Source organism: Mus pahari, chromosome 18, assembly GCF_900095145.1.
Source record: "Mus pahari chromosome 18, PAHARI_EIJ_v1.1, whole genome shotgun sequence".
Taxonomy (NCBI): domain Eukaryota; kingdom Metazoa; phylum Chordata; class Mammalia; order Rodentia; family Muridae; genus Mus; species Mus pahari.
The window spans coordinates 12,255,563-12,271,235 of record NC_034607.1 but is presented as its reverse complement, the minus strand read 5'-3'; the positions used below and the strand labels follow the sequence as shown (position 1 = coordinate 12,271,235).

Here is a 15,673-nt window from a genome sequence, read left to right as displayed (position 1 = left end):
GGAGGAGGAGGAGGAGGAGGAGGAGGAGAAGAAGAAGAAGAAGAAGAACAAGAACAAGAACAAGAAGAACAAGAAGAACAAGAAGAACAAGAAGAACAAGAAGAACAAGAAGAACAAGAACAAGAAGAAAGAAAGAAAAATAAAGCTCTAAGAAGAAGAAAAAGAAGAAGAAAGAAAGAAAGAAAGAAAGAAGGAAATAGAGACAAAGCTCTTAGTATACAAATCTAAAATAAAACAAGAAAGGAATACAGTGAAAAACAATTAAAAAGAACGAATGCCTAGCCTGCAGTTACGAAGTGATCTGAAGAGGGTATGCCTGGGTTAGATTACAGCACATACATGTTTGACATCATCTAGTCTCATACGATATTTAACTTGTTTCTGTCATGTGCATTCCAGCTAACTGTCCTTCTCTGCTGACCAGAATCTCGGCCCTAGGGTGGGCACAGTGGTCTCAGCAGTGGAAATTTCCTTTTTGTCAACACCAATGACTCCTTGTGCTTTTCATAGTGCTGTTCATTATCAGTTTTATTTTATATTGAAGGAGCTTAGAAACACACACAGAAAATATCAAATCTAATATAGGTGTAACCATGTAGTACCTTACATATTTATTTTGCCACACCGATTTCATCTGTTATTTAGCTGAAATGTTTTAAAGTGGGCACTAGATACCGTGACATTTGACCCTTAAGTATATGTCAGTGCTCCTGAGAACTCAGCGAAAAGAATCATATAGAGAATGACTTTAAAATATATTTAACAGCTCCAATTCTAGTGTCCACAGTTACCTTCACCTCAGCCATTCCTCTGTCACCCATGATGGCTGCCTTTTTCCTCCCACTATACTCTGAGCTTCTTGGAGGCAAGATATTATTTCATTCCCATTCTCATCTCCTCCTGCTTACAGTGCCTAGTGTGGATCCCACATGGCAGATGTGTAATACTCATCGACTAGATTAGATGAACTTAAAGTGGACCCCAGTGGGACTTTTTTCATTCCATGTTAGGGTGGACCAGACATTTCACAGCACACCCATCATGAAATATACCCTGTTCAGTCTCTTCCTGGTGTATCTAGTCTTCTGGAGGAGAAACAATCTAACTGGCTAGTGTCACACATGTGGCTAGACAGTTGCCTACAGTGGGAAGTTCTGTCTTGGGGGGGACATTGTTCTCAGAAGATGTGAGGCATCTCTCAGTGTCTTGGCTATAAAAACGAGCGACATGGGTCATGTTGCAGAGATGTCTTTATTTGCATTGCTCACAGACCACACACTTCCCAGTCTCTTCATGCCAATTTCAGATGTCTGGGTTTTGAAAGCAGAAGTTACAGTGGCTATTCGCTAACCTTTGTGTAAGTCAGAATCAGCAGGGCTGTTGGCTACACTGTGGCCCAGGGGCTTAGCAGCTCCTCCTGTGTCTGCTCTAAGCATGTGTGAATGCTATGACCTTTTGCTCATGCTTTTATTCTTGTGGGCCTGCGTCGATTGCAACAAAAGTCATATTCACCCATGTACACTGGGACTTTTTGAAAGAAATCTTTTTTTTTTGAAAACTACTTTTTTTTTTCTTTTCCACTTAAAATTCATTTTTTTTTTTTTTTTTTTTTGGTCATGATTTCCCCTGAATGGATTCTGCTGCACTGTCATGTCCTAAAATAAGCTGGTCGGCAATGGGAGAGCAAAGAACATTAGGGCTTGTGATCAGGAAATCTGAGCGTCAGTCCCACCACTAACCATGTGACCTTGGGAAAGCCATGTCCTCCCATGGGAACTCGGGGTCCTCCCAGGGTGGTCATCCACAAAAGAGTACACTGCTTTCAAATGTAGAGTTCAGATTATATCTGCTACCCTTCCCATCTCTCCAGTTTTAAATTGCTTTCAACAGTGCTTAAATATTACACTGAGAGGAGTGGGAGTTTTTCAAAAAGCCATTGAACTTTAGCATAAATGCGTGGCCACTAGTCCAGTTTTCCAGGAAGCACCAATCAGGGCCTGTTTCTAAAGAAAGCCTTTGGCTACTGGCTTCCGTTAATGTTGCAAAAAGCCATTAAGCATTTTGAAGGGAGTGTTGTAATATGATGCACTGCACCAGTAAGTTTTCTTCCAATCAAGACGTTTCTCTGAAAGGGGAGTCTATTGACCTAGTCAGTGGTTGCACAAATGTTTATTGAGCATCTACTGTAATGCAGGCACTGAGAAGATTATAAGAACCCAGCTGTTCACAAGAGACAGGGCACTCATTTGCTCGGGATTTCAAGTTTTTGAGGAGGGACAAATAAATATATAAGGTAATTACAGATTGTGACAACTGCTACAAAGGAAGTAAAGGCTGCGCTCAAGAGCGTGGGGACATATTTTGGTTATGGGAATCGGGGTGAGGCTTTCAAAAGAGGTAGTGTTTACTCTAGATCTAATCAATAAGGAGTAGGCCATACAGAAAAAAAAAATAAAACATTTCATCTTAGGAGTATAGGGAAGTCCTGACATGGGAAACTTCAGAGTAGACCGTGCCAGACCCTCAGAGAGTCTTGCACTTGGAGGAATGCAGAGAACTGAGGAGATAGGAGAATGTATCAAGGCAGGAGTCCCAGCATTTGGGGTAGGCTGAATGTGGGACACGAGGACTATGGACAATACGTAAGCTCTTGACTGCAAGCGTCTGAGTGGCCAGTGATGCTCATTGACATTAGGGACTGTATTGGAGTGTGACTCAAGGGTTCCGTTTTGAGCATATGCATTTAAGACCCCCGTGATACACCCCAAGGGATCCCTCAAGGAGGCAATGGGAGATAGAGACCTAGGACTCAGGACAGAAGGTGGGGCTCCATCTAGAAATGGAGGCGCCGTGGGTGTGAAGGTGGGGTTTATGCTGGATCTCAGACCATCTTGGGCAGTGGTTTCTCTGGCCCTGCCCTTCGTATTAGATGACAGGGAGCTTTAGGAAGATAACTTTCCTCCAGAACCTACACCCTAAGACTTTAGTTTAACCCATCCACTCCGGGACCTGGGTGGCCATATCTGTCAGAGCTTGAGGGAGTCTTTTCCTATTCAGCTGGTCCAGAAGGATGACTGCCTTAGGGAGAAGGAAGGCTCAGCTAGAGGAGAGGTTCCAGGATGTGCTTTCATACAGCACTCCTTCCCCCATATCTGTATGTGATTTGAGCACATGCTTTCATGAATGTGTACAGGTAGAGGTGTGTGTGTGTGTGTGTGTGTGTGTGTGTGTGTGTGTGTGTGTGTGTAGAAGCTTGAGGTTGACCTCAGGATCCTTCCTTGGTTGCTGTCTACCTTATTCACTGAAGCAGGGTCTCTCACTGGTACCCAGAGCTCACTGGTATGGGGTAGTCTTGCTAGCCAGTATGCTCTGGAGATCCCCTGCCTGTCCCTTCTGCATGCTGGGATTATGTGAGCCCTGTCCTTACCCACACTTGCTGGGTTCTGGGGATCCAAACTCCGGTCCTGTTGCTTGCATGCATGGCAAGTTGGTGCTTATCCATGGAACCACTCTTCAGCTCCTAGAGTCTTTTCTCTAGATTCTTTCCCCTAGAACAGAAACAGAAAAACTGCCCACTCTTTGCATCTGCCTGCTGCTTGGCATAGCTCCTCTTTAGGGGCAAGTAAGGTTTAGTCCTCCAATCAGCAGGACCAGTCACCCTGACCTCATCTCAGTGTGTGACTCTGTCGTGTCCTGGGTTCTTAGTGCTGGAGGGATTGCCTGGTGCTGATGACTGCAACATGTCATTTGAGTGCCCCGTGATGCGGTTTAGGGGCAGCCACTATTGGTCATGGTTGAAAGATGAAGAACCTGTTTGGCTTTTGCTTGGCATTGGGCTGTAAGGATCTTGTAGTGGTTGTGGTGGTAGCCAGGAGAAGATAAACACGGAAAATGCATATGTTTTTCTTTATTGGCATCTTCTGACAGATACGCTATACATTGTTCTAGGTTGTCTGCACATCTGAGGTAGCTGTCTTTGAGGATAACTCTAAAAAGAAAAAATCATTGGGCCTTTAAAAGTTTCACCTGCTCTTTACATTTTTCACACCCAAGGGCTATTCAAAGTCCTTTTCTCTTTTCTGCATTCTCCTAATAGGACCAGCACTGGGCTAAGAGTAAATAAAGATGTTCCCATGTATCGTCCATGCTGAACACACAGTGCGGTGTATATGAGTCCATGTAGGATAGAACAGCCTTCTCTCTAGCCTTCAGGGAATTTACCACTCCATTCCAGAAAGTGGCTCACTAAGAAAAGAACTTACAGGGACAAGTTCATAAGCTTTTAGTAGGTATGTCAGTATGAGAGAGAGAGAGAGAGAGAGAGAGAGAGAGAGAGAGAGAGAGAGAGAGAGAGACAGAGACAGGAGAGAGAGAGAGGAGAGGGGGGAGAGAGCAGAAAAGAAAGAAGAGGAGGAAAGATATTCTGTGCATCTGACTATGACAAGTATTTGTATAATAATTCCCTGATTGTGAAACTGCTTAGAGCCAGGGAGCTATACAGAGAAGTTCTGCTACGGCCATTCATTCATTAAGATAATGGGTGAGTTATTGTGATTGAATTTTAGCTATTCTTCCAACTTAGGTTGGAAACTCGTCTTGACACCTCTCTGGGCTTACTTTTTAAGTGTTCTAGGTACGCTGAGTGACCCGAGACAGCTCAGAGAGGAAGACAGGAAACCAGCATTGATGAGACCTCATGATGACTAGGCAGCTCTGTTCTACATGTAACAGCTGCAGCGCCATGCTGGCCAAGCTAGTCAAGAGTTGAGGACCATGGCCTAGGTGCCCTGCTCGGGCAGATTTTGACCACTTCATCTACGAATAATTTATTCATTGGGGTCTAGGGGCTGTTTTGAGTCACCTCTAAAATCCTTTAGGTGTCTAAAATCTATTTGCAATCTGTATAAACTGGGGGAAAATGACAATTAACAACGGATTTCCTTTGTTTTTTTCCTGATCATGTTTTCAACCAGGTCTAGTCCTTCTGTTACATCCACTGCCCAAAACACACACTGGCAGGAAGTAGGAGGTGGGTGCATTTCAGTTAATGGGCCCAGTTGGAACATGCTTGGCTGTGGAGACAGCTACACTCATATTACCAAGCCTTGGCTTCCTGTCTGTTTTCTTTGGGCTGGGTAGGCAATGAAAAAGGAGACAGGAAAATACATTTTGGGGCAAATAAAATAAGGAATTTGTCTTATGAAGACAGCTTATAGCTGGGGAATTCTAATGCTCAACTTAACCCTCTCCTGACATATTTGTCCCCCTTGTCCCGAATGCAGGGGAAGGTAAGGTGTCGCAGCACTTAAGGCCATGACAGATACCCATTCCTGACAGAGGCCATTCATAATCCATGTTCAGGGTTTTTTTCTTGGATGAGTAATAATGCACGTTCCCTGAGTTTTGCTTCAGAATGCATCTTCTCATTCAGCCATCGTCCATCCACCATGCCTTGCATCAGTCCCTGTTGTTTGAGCACACATTCTAAAGTGCTGAGCAGCAGATAGGGCTCCCTAGCACAGCGACCCCTCCTGTTAGGTGCACAGTCACATGTGGTCACAGCACCAAGACACTGCCACCTCTTTTATAGTGGATGAGTTTGTGATTTTTGAAGATGTTTCAGTACTTTGATCTATTTTTAATTTGCACATTTCTTTAATACCCAGATTTCCTTTGCTATATAACTTGAATAAACCAGAAGAAAGTCTGTCTGTTTCTCTCTCTCTCTCTCTCTCTCTCTCTCTCTCTCTCTCTCTCTCTCTCTCTCTCTCTCTCTCTCTCTCTCTCATCCTTCCCTCTTTCCCTCCCTCCTCCTATTTTCTTTCTCTTTCATCCCTCCCTTCCTTACCCACATCTTCTCTCTCGTCCCTCCCTCCCTCCCTCCCTCCCTCCCTCTCCCTCTCTCCCTCTTTATCTCCCTCTCTCCCTGTTTCTCATAATGGGTGGCCACATTCACAGTCACCTATTTGGCCAAACACCACTTTCCACTTTCTTGCATAAAGCTACAGTGGTAGATTTAAAAGAAAACATATTCTATGTGATTTAATAGGGTGTATTATATGCATTTGGACTTTAGCATATCTCAAAATCCCCAGATCCATTTTGAAAATCTGACTTTCTTTGTCAGATTTCTTTTCTTTTTATGTTTCTTCCTCCCATCTTCCCTCTCCCCCCCTTTCCTGCCCTTTTTCCTTTTTCCTTCCTTCTTCCTTTCTGTTTCCCCTTTTTTTGAGTTTTAACTTTTTAGCAAGGAATAAGTAGGTGGTTGTACCACAAAAAGAAAACAAATCACTATAGTCACTATAGAAATCGGTCTTCAAAAAAGTGTTTGCCCATGCTCCTGCCCCAGGTTTGTGAGAATGTAGCCGACTCCCTGAACTTTCAGATGGGCTCCCCATTGTGAACCGAGAAGGGATTTCCCCAGAGCACCCAGTCTTCTCACCCTCTTATTGGCAGGGCTAGAGGAGGCACCCCGAGAGTTCCTCTTGAGCCCTTGACTCCAGGTCACCCTTGGGACCCTCACTACCCACATACAGATAGAACTAGGAAGGCCTGTCACCCAATGATGCTTGAAGAGCAGCTTGCCTAGATGGATCATAATAAATATCAGTGTTGATAATTCCTTGGCTTAAACCACCCAGTATGTATGTTCACATATCTATATAGCACGATCAATTGTTCAGCTAATTAATGTGCTTTTATTTTATGATTTGCTGTTTCCAGGGCACAGACAGAAGCTTGATGACTCTAAACCTAGTTTGTTCTCTGACCGCCTCAGTGATTTAGGGCGCATTCCTCATCCCAGTATGAGAGTAGGTGTCCCGCCTCAGAACCCACGGCCCTCCCTGAACTCTGCACCAAGTCCTTTTAATCCACAAGGACAGAGTCAGATCACAGGTAAGACAGACACATAGGTTTCACTTGGAGTCTGGCAGGCTGGGGGTGAGGGGCTACCAGATAAGATGTGCTCATTTCGTGACTTCCAGAGCTGCGATCGGCTCCTGAAAAAACTTAAGATGCGAAGATACTGATTTCTTCCTTTTATTAAGACCGTTTTGACATTCGATAACTTGGGGATGAAAATGAAGGTTTCTGCTAATGTTGGGCTTTACAGCTGTGTTGTGTACACTGTGGCGGGGCGGGAAGAGCTGTGCTGTGGGCGAATGTGTGATATAAATTCTATATTGTACCCAGCTGGTGCAGGGGACAGCATCACACCCCGACCACTGGAAGATTAGTGTTGCTGTCTGCTGTCTCGGATATGAGCGGAAATTTCTTACACATATAACAGTTTCTATTTAGTTTGCTTCAGAATAGCCAAGGGCTAACAGGAAGCCTTGATTGGTAGGTAGAGGCAGGGTCAGTGAATAGTTCTTCAGGCAGACAGAACTCATTTGGGATTCATAATTAGCTCCTGTTCTCCACACCGCATTTCTGTTTATATGTTTCAGTGTGCAGGTCACATTGTTTCTTCTTAACACCAGCATCAGGTCATAACTGGCTCTGATGCATTAAGATCCCAGCTCTTTTTGTTTTTCTACCCAACTGGTGCAAACACAGACCCTTACTTTCGGATCAGTTTGGTTGCTTTAAAGTCCCTCTGACAAGAATGTGTGGATCGTGACAGATCTTTAATCCGCATGTCAAAAATATCAGGAGGTCAAAGAATATTACTTAATCTTCTTGTTGTCCTTGCTAGAGGCAGACTAGACTAATAAGAAAATGAGTCAAAACAAAACATTCAATAAACCCTAAGCGTGCATTTTTTTTTTTTTCTGATGGCTAGGTTTTCCTCTGTAGTGGCTATACTTAAGTATGCATAACGGTCTCCAAACAGAAATGTTTGTGACTTACCTCTTTTCAGTCTCCTGCCTATGTTATGCAAATGTATTCTTGGATATTTCCTAAGAGTACCTTTTTCTTTCTTTGGGTTTGTTTAGTAAATGAATGCAGTTGCATAAAAAGTAATTTGGAATTGTAAAACAAAAACAAAAACATGTTGAGCACAGGGTATTGGCATCATGGACGAATGCTAGTATTCTGTGAGAGGATCATATTTTAACCTGTCTGAAACTTTAAACAGCATGCATGAAGCAAATGGCTAAAAATGTATGCTAGATGTGCTCATGATAAAAGTGCAAGGGTGAGCTTTACACTAACCTGTGGATGTTACAACTTTAAAGTATTGGACTTCAGTTGATTAAAATTCAAAATAGCCATCTTATAAACATTCTTAGTCTGTGTGTATGTGTGCATGTGTGCATGTGTGCATGTGCGTGTGTTTGTGTGTGTGTGTGTGTGTGTGTGTGTGAGAGAGAGAGAGAGAGAGAGAGAGAGAGAGAGAGAGAGAGAGAGAGAGAGAATGTGTTTCTATATTATTTACAGTCATGAATACTTTTATATGCATGTATACATTGTATGATTTGGTAACCAGTAGGCAACTTAAGTTTTTCATTTCTATATTCTAATCTTTAACTATTTGTTAACATATTGACGACTAATGGTTTTAGTATGTTGCTTACTTTAATGTGCATCAGTGTTTTCCTGCATGTATGAATGTGTAGTGCATGTATGTGGTGCTCTCAGAGTCTAGAAGAGGGCATTAGATCCCCAGGAAGCAGAGCTCATGGGTGCTGGCTCCTCTGTTAGAGCAACAAGTGCTCTTAATTGCTGAGCTGTCTTTCCAGCCTCCTACTGTATGGGTCTTTATGAGGCCTAAATCTGTAAGTAAAGTCACAGGAAAGCTCCGTAAGCTGAGAACCTAAAGGTGCTTTAGACATCTTTGAGCCAGACATTGGGAAGGCAGTGGGGAGGGTCTACCTTTCATGGTATCCCTACATGCAGATGTGCAAGTGAACTTCTGAGAAAGCAGGGACTTATGGGGGGGCAGGGCATCTGCGAAGATCAGGAGTGTGACCCCCACTCTGCAGAACAGGTTCACCGCCAGTTGGCAGCAGCATCTCCCCACGACCATCCCTCTTGAGAGGGTCAGGAAGGTTGCGCTCCTTGCTCGTAGTTGCTCTGCATGTTAGTAGCAGGACTGTGAATATTCCCCGGGTCCATTTCTTAAAAAGAAATTATGAAAGTCCACAGGTACTGAGAGCATCCTAGAAGTCTGTCGTATAAGATATTGGTCCTTCACATGGGGGAGCTTTGGTATTGGTGGACCAATTTAGGATCAGTTGTTTTCACAGTTTTCTTCACTGTCCTCTTCTGGTCATGATAGCTTTTTCTCCAGCCTTACAATGCAAAGGCATACACGTGTATATGGACATGCTCTGCTCTTGGTTGTGTGAATGTTCTTTAAATGCCCTCACGTTGTTGCAGGGGTGTGGGGACAAAGATACCTGCAAGCCATGAAGGATATGCTGAGTCTTTGAAACCAGACAAGTAGGAAATCCAGGAACACCCAGGACAGGAGCTACATCATGGGTGAATCTCAGGATTCATCTTCTTGTTTATTTAGTAAGCATGCTTTTGATCCCAGCACATGCAGAGAGCCCATCTTTGGCAGGGCAGAGAGCTGGGGAAAGTGTTCTTCTTCATCTACTCTAACCAGAGAGGCTCATTTGGATCTTGGCCCTCACGCACCATGCTTTTCATAGTAGTCTGTCTACTGATGAGGTAGAATTCCTCCCCAGATCTCTTCATTATCTTCCTGGGAAGAGCCTTTCTCCAAAGGCTCCTTTTCATTCTCTGAACATTTGTAGACATGCCACGGTTTCTTAACTTCTGTGTATCTGTTTTTCTCCATTGGCTGCTGTGGACTTCTCTGAAGCAAAGAGTCTCACTAAATGTTGACTTGATGAGAATCCAATAGAGAAGAAATAGGTGCAAAGAAAAGTAGAAGCATATCGTGCTTTTCTTGTTAGCATGGGACCGTGCTTTCTAATTTCTTATCCAGGCCATTCTTGTCTCCTGAAGGTGAACTATGGCAGAAATCACATTTCTATATAATTCCCTGCTGTTAAACCAGTTGGTTTCATGCTAGAAGAAGCTGCAGAACTCACATTCTCGAGACTCGCCTAGAGTGGTAACTTCTTGGCATTTCCTATTAGCGTTCTAGTTCATTTAATTCTCTGTTCAAGGATCTTTGTCACAGAGCCTGATTCTCCCTTGTTAGCTTGGTTCTCTTGGGTTGTTTACCCCCTAACAGCACACAGTGGTCATGGCTGTACGCTCATCTGAAGTTCTTCATCTTGCCCAACATCAAAGGCAGATGACTTCTTCAGAGTCCCAGCACAGCAAAATGAAGTTCAAGGAAATAGTTAGTGCTTAGTGGCTCATAATTAGCCTTTTTAAATGTCTCTTACAGTTCCTAGGGCCAAAGGTTCAAGCCATATGGTGGGCCGGCTTCTCTGCTGTGCCAGGCTGGTGGTGCCACTCTGTTGATGTCTTTGATGGCTCATGTTCTTTCTGCCCAAGGGACCAGGGCCTCCCCACAGCTTCCTGAGGAAGTTGCTTCCTCCCCAACTCTTTTTTATCATTCTGACATCTGCTGCCTGTCTCTTGGCACCAGGAAACACCTAGCCTGTTGCAAATGCCAACCCCCTTTGACTCAGCATGTGACAATGGTTTTGGAGGTTGAAGATGCCATGCTAGGAGGCGCTTCTCATGACAGCTGCCACTGTAAATTCTCTGTATGACACAGCTGTACGTAAAAGTAATTCTGGTGATTCACGCCCTTGGACTCTGTGGGATGGAATTTTGATCTCATTACTGGAAGGACAGCATATACTGCTATTTTTCTCTTAATCATTCAAGCAGGAAGTTGATTGAGGCTTAATGTTTTGCTAAGCACTGTTGTAAGTGAATCAAATAGATGCAGTTTTTGCAATGGCTTTTATGAATTTTAAAAATGCAGTGTGTTGTATCTACAATCTATTTCATGTAATCTTCTGTGCAGATATGTTTTTACTCCAGGGCCTGGTCTTCTCTCATTAGCTTACATTTCAGTGACATTTACAGCCAATAAAGGGGCAGTACAAGTATACAAGACACCGTTTCAAAATAAATGTCCAGGAACATAAAAAGAAGCATGCAGTCCAAAGCGACTTAGGAAAGGAAGCAACTAATTTTGATCATAAAGTTGGGGAAGAAGTCTTTGGAGACAGGCCTGTGAGGAGCAGCTTGTAAGCAGTGGGAGGGCTCATGCAGATGGGAGGACTCGGGAGGATGGGAGGACTCTTGAGAATGAGCAGACTCAGAAAAACAGGCCGTGGCAAAGCTATGGAGGACCACAGAGGATGGGGCCAATGAAGGATACGAACCAAGGGATGGGTGTTCTCTAATCACCGACATGTCTACATGCCGCCTTCAGGTGCTCTGTATAGCGTGCTTGCATCCCATGGGCCAATGGTAGAAGCAGATTTGTGTTCAAGGCGCTGCTTCAGGAGCTGACCTGATGGCATGATAGGGAATGTAGAACTTGGAGCTTTTTGACCTGGGCAGCTGGAGGACAGGGATATCGTTTTATGACGTGGGGAAGACTTAGAGAGGGTATGAGCTGTTTGTTAAACACTAAGTGAAAATTAATTTTCCATGCACGTAGATGCTGGAAGTATAGTGTTTGTCTGTTTCTGCTATGACTTCCATTTTCAGTAGACCCTCAGGCAGGACTAGATTCTTGCATATCTACTGGATGGGCCATTGTATCATTTACAGTGGCTTTCTCCTCGTGAAATGTGCGTGTCACTCATCTGACAGTTCGCTCACAGTCTCTTTAGTAATATGCCATCATACCCCTATTTTTTCCTGGCATTATCCTTCTGTTTATTGTTTTTCCCCAGACATTCTTTTTTCCAGACTTGGACCAATTGCCATGCCTCTGCTAGGCCTCTTCCGATCCGCTCAGGCTCCCTTGCCACCTTGTGCAATGCTCCATTACATCACATTCCATGTGGGGACAATGACTTGACCACACGTTGTCTCTTGCATCAGATTTTCCATTTTTCAAACTCTAAGGCCATGTTATATTCATCGTTGTGTCCCTATTGTCTTCAATAATGCCTAGGGCTTGGTGATAAATGAATAAATAGGTCATTGATTTCTTCAGGAAGTATGATGGAATATTATCCTGGACTTAGTCTTTGTAGTTTCTATTTGATTGGATTCTTATTAGCTATCATTTATTGTTGCATATCACGAGCCAGGCACTGTTCCAATGAGGTTAAGTCACAATCCTTCACAATGGGGCTTTTAGGAAGGTAGTATTGTTGTGGCAACCGGGGCCAGAAAAATAAAGTAGCTTTCCCAGGATCCTACGTACAACTACTGACTATTAAATAAAAGATTTAAGAAACATCTACATAGTTCCAGGGCCAAATTGAATATTGTCCTGTGTGCTAGAGAAGGCACACTTCTTAAAGGGATACTTCAGGAGTTTCTGGTTTGTACTTTAAAGTGTTTATTGATGCCTTAAGGTGTTCTGCAAATAAATGTAGATGGCTGAAGTCAACTCCATTGTTACAGTTGTTGTTTTTGAGTGTCAGATTTTTGTACCTCTATCAGATTGGACATGTCATTAACCATCTAAGTGAACACGTGTCATGTTTGACTGTTTCCCTTTTCTGCTTTCCACTGTATATTATTTAGGAATCCCAGGGAAGACAGTCTCCTAAAAGAGGTACATACATGAGGAGTATCTAGCTTATACTTTAATATGCAACAAAATCATTGTCAATGATTAAAGTGTAGTTCTATAAAGCATGTGTTCATAGTAATAATTTTAAAAATAATAACTGGGCAGAGCGGATTACCAGATAGTCCAAGGCCATATAAATGGCATGAGCAGTTAGCTTGATAAGGGTAAGGTCATCTTCTTCTGTAGTCCCCCGGGGGGAATAAAGCTCCTTTAGAAACTAAGAGGATCTCTAGCCAACTATGCCAGTGGGATTAACCTATGCATGCTTGGCTGACCTAGGCTCAGTCCACAGTCGCTTGTCCTGAAGCATTTATCAGCATAATCCTCTCAGAAATAGGACAGGACAGCTGAGTAGTGTGTGTCTCAAATTGCCATTCTCTTCAAATGCCAAGTGACCACCTAGTTCTGGGACCGGAGACAAGCCAGGAGAAGACTTGGGCGTGGGTGGGGTGGGGGGTGGCTGTGAATGTGACTGACAGGTAACCCAAGAGAGGCTCAGGCAGAGTGGCTGCCGGGTCCACCAGTGTGGATCTGGAGAGGGAAGTAAGCCAACGTGTCCCTATTACCCAGAGGCACCTTGGAGCCTAAAAGAGGTGGGGCCACCGACTCAAAAACAGACACTCCACTGGAAGTAGTTCTGTTTTCCATTGGTGGCACTGTGTTTGAGTTTCTGTAGTCACCGGAAAGTCCTGTCCAGGCTCCTTCCTTTGAGAACCGCTGGGCAGGGCGTCCAGGTAAATAGGCTTGCTGCTTCGCCCATGTGTGTGCCGGAAATCTCACTGGAGGAAGCTGCTGATCACAATTCTCATTTTAAAAAAAGAACACAAATCCTGTGTGTAAACACTGTCTCCTGAATGCTAGCTGTGGGAGGCAGGCTCTGCGCACAGTCGAGATGAAGCGTGAGTTCCCGTCTTTAAAGAGCAAGGCTCTTTCTGGGCAGACTGGCAGACGGGCAGACTGGCAGACTCAGGCTCATGCTGTTGCTTGGCCTCTCAGTAATGTCCACAAAGTGACGTGGTCTCAGATTTGTGTCTAGTGGGATTCCCTTAGTCTCTGAAGATCCTTTTAGAACCAGAGGGGGACGATTATCTGAGAACAGTCACTTTCTTGTCCCAGAAAGTATTTTCCTTTCTGTATTTTTTTCTTTCTGGCCTCACCTAGTAATAGCAAGAGACGTCTGTGTGCCACCTCTGTGTGCCACCTCTGTGTGCCACCTCTGTGTGCCACCTCTGTGTGCCACCTCTTGCTTCATTCTGGTTGACTCTGTCTTTAGGTTTCTCTCCAGAGAACATGCTGATTTCATTCTTCCATTCCTTTCCATGGCAGCATCTTTTTTTCCTTATAATTTCATGTTGGTTTACATACATGTATGTAATATATGTATATGAACATGTATGTAATATATGTACACAAGCATGTATACATGCCATTCCTCTTTATTAGTTGCCCGGGGACCTTGCTTACCACCTTTCACTTTCAGTGATGGCCTGGAGGACAAGGCTCAGGGGACTACAATGGATGGGAATATACAACCAGAAGGCAGATCCAGGGGGAGGCTGTCAGACACATCTGCCCTAGGGGGACCAGGCTATCTATAATTTGAGCATCCTTAAGTTTCTGGGGCTTCTTGCGGAGACCCACTGTGCATTGCCCGTGTGGAGTGAATGACAATAATAATGTATTTATGTATTTTCAAGCCAGAAGCATGTTCTAAGCCATTTTTAATTTGATATATTGAACATGTAAATTATATATATATGTATATATATATATATATATATGTATATATAATACTTAATACTAATTTGTATGTGATATTTTATCACTTACCATATAAAAACATACCCCAGGAACAAAACTGCATAAGATTACGCACATTATGAACATCTGGTTAATTTTTGGAGGCCTCGTTCAATCAGGATTTGCTTTCTCATAGTTTAGAAACAATTGGCTTTAATGGAATTTAACACAACAGCCTTGGCAGAGGTTGTCAGTGATGACTTATCGAGTGACTAAGAAAATTGGAGCCTGAGGAGATTTTTTTTTGAAATCCATTGAGCTGAAATAGGAGATCTATGCGTCTGGTAGCAAGCTTTGACAGGGTGGTTTTAAGTGGGGAGGGGTGGAAGGCTTTTGGAGGAATGTTAACTTATGTGTGAGACATTGCCAGAGTGAATAGAGGGAAGGAGAAAGGCTTAAAAACTTGACTTGATTTTTAATTGCTGGTTGTGGTAACTTTTGGGGATCACATGTGGCCCCCAAAAGTCTGTGGGGAACTCTGCTGTTGGATTACCCCACCCTCCACCCCCAATCCTGTCTCTCGCAGTTGACCAGAGCAAGCCCTGGCTGGACTGGCTCAGATCCCTCTTGGATACTTGTTTTATGGTTCAAATTCTTCATCCAGTGATTCTTCCTCACACCCACCTCACTGTGAAGCTTGGAAAGATGGCTTCTAACCCTTCTGGGCTGTGGTAAAAATGACAGACAGATGTAGGACCAGAATGCTAGTAGATGCCTTCTTCAAAGCTGGCTATGGTTTGAATGAATGACCACTTCCTGGTAGACCTCTTCGCTGCTTATGCATCAGAGAGGAAGCATCGACCTTGCCGAGATTCAGGCACGCCACAGGCCCGTGAGCTTTCTACTAACCGGTTGCCCTCGGAGTCCTGGGGACAAGTTTTAGGTGAGCCTCTTTTGCCTTCCGAGTCCCATGGTGATCTGGTATGAAAAGTGTTGTGTATACAGGCTTTTGAGCAGGACGTCAGTGCTTTTTTAGTGGACTGGAGGCATGCTGACACTAGCAATGGCGCCAAAATATTAATCAGAACTAAGAGATTAACAAACAGCAAAGCCATTTTCAGAAAAAGGAAGATGGAATAAAGGGTTATAAATACACACACACATACACACACGCGCGCACACACACACACACACACACACACACACACACACCCATTGTCTTCAATCTTTGATATATATATATATATATATATATATATATATATATATATATATATATTTGTTTTGTTT

The 15,673-nt window shown here is 43.6% G+C and overlaps 1 protein-coding gene across 2 annotated transcripts in view; it reads left to right on the top strand.

Moving 5' to 3' along the window:
* The window catches only part of Runx2 (RUNX family transcription factor 2), a 210,163-nt gene that overhangs the window by 152,104 nt on the left and 42,386 nt on the right, over nt 1–15,673 (top strand). Inside the window, exon 5 of one of the 2 annotated variants that reach the window (XM_021217616.1) lies at nt 6,724–6,897. The exons of the other annotated variant lie outside the window; for it this stretch is intronic. Within the exon in view, the coding sequence (XP_021073275.1) occupies nt 6,724–6,897 (174 nt within the window). The remainder of the gene's footprint in view (nt 1–6,723; nt 6,898–15,673) is intronic. 2 annotated transcript variants of the gene reach the window in all.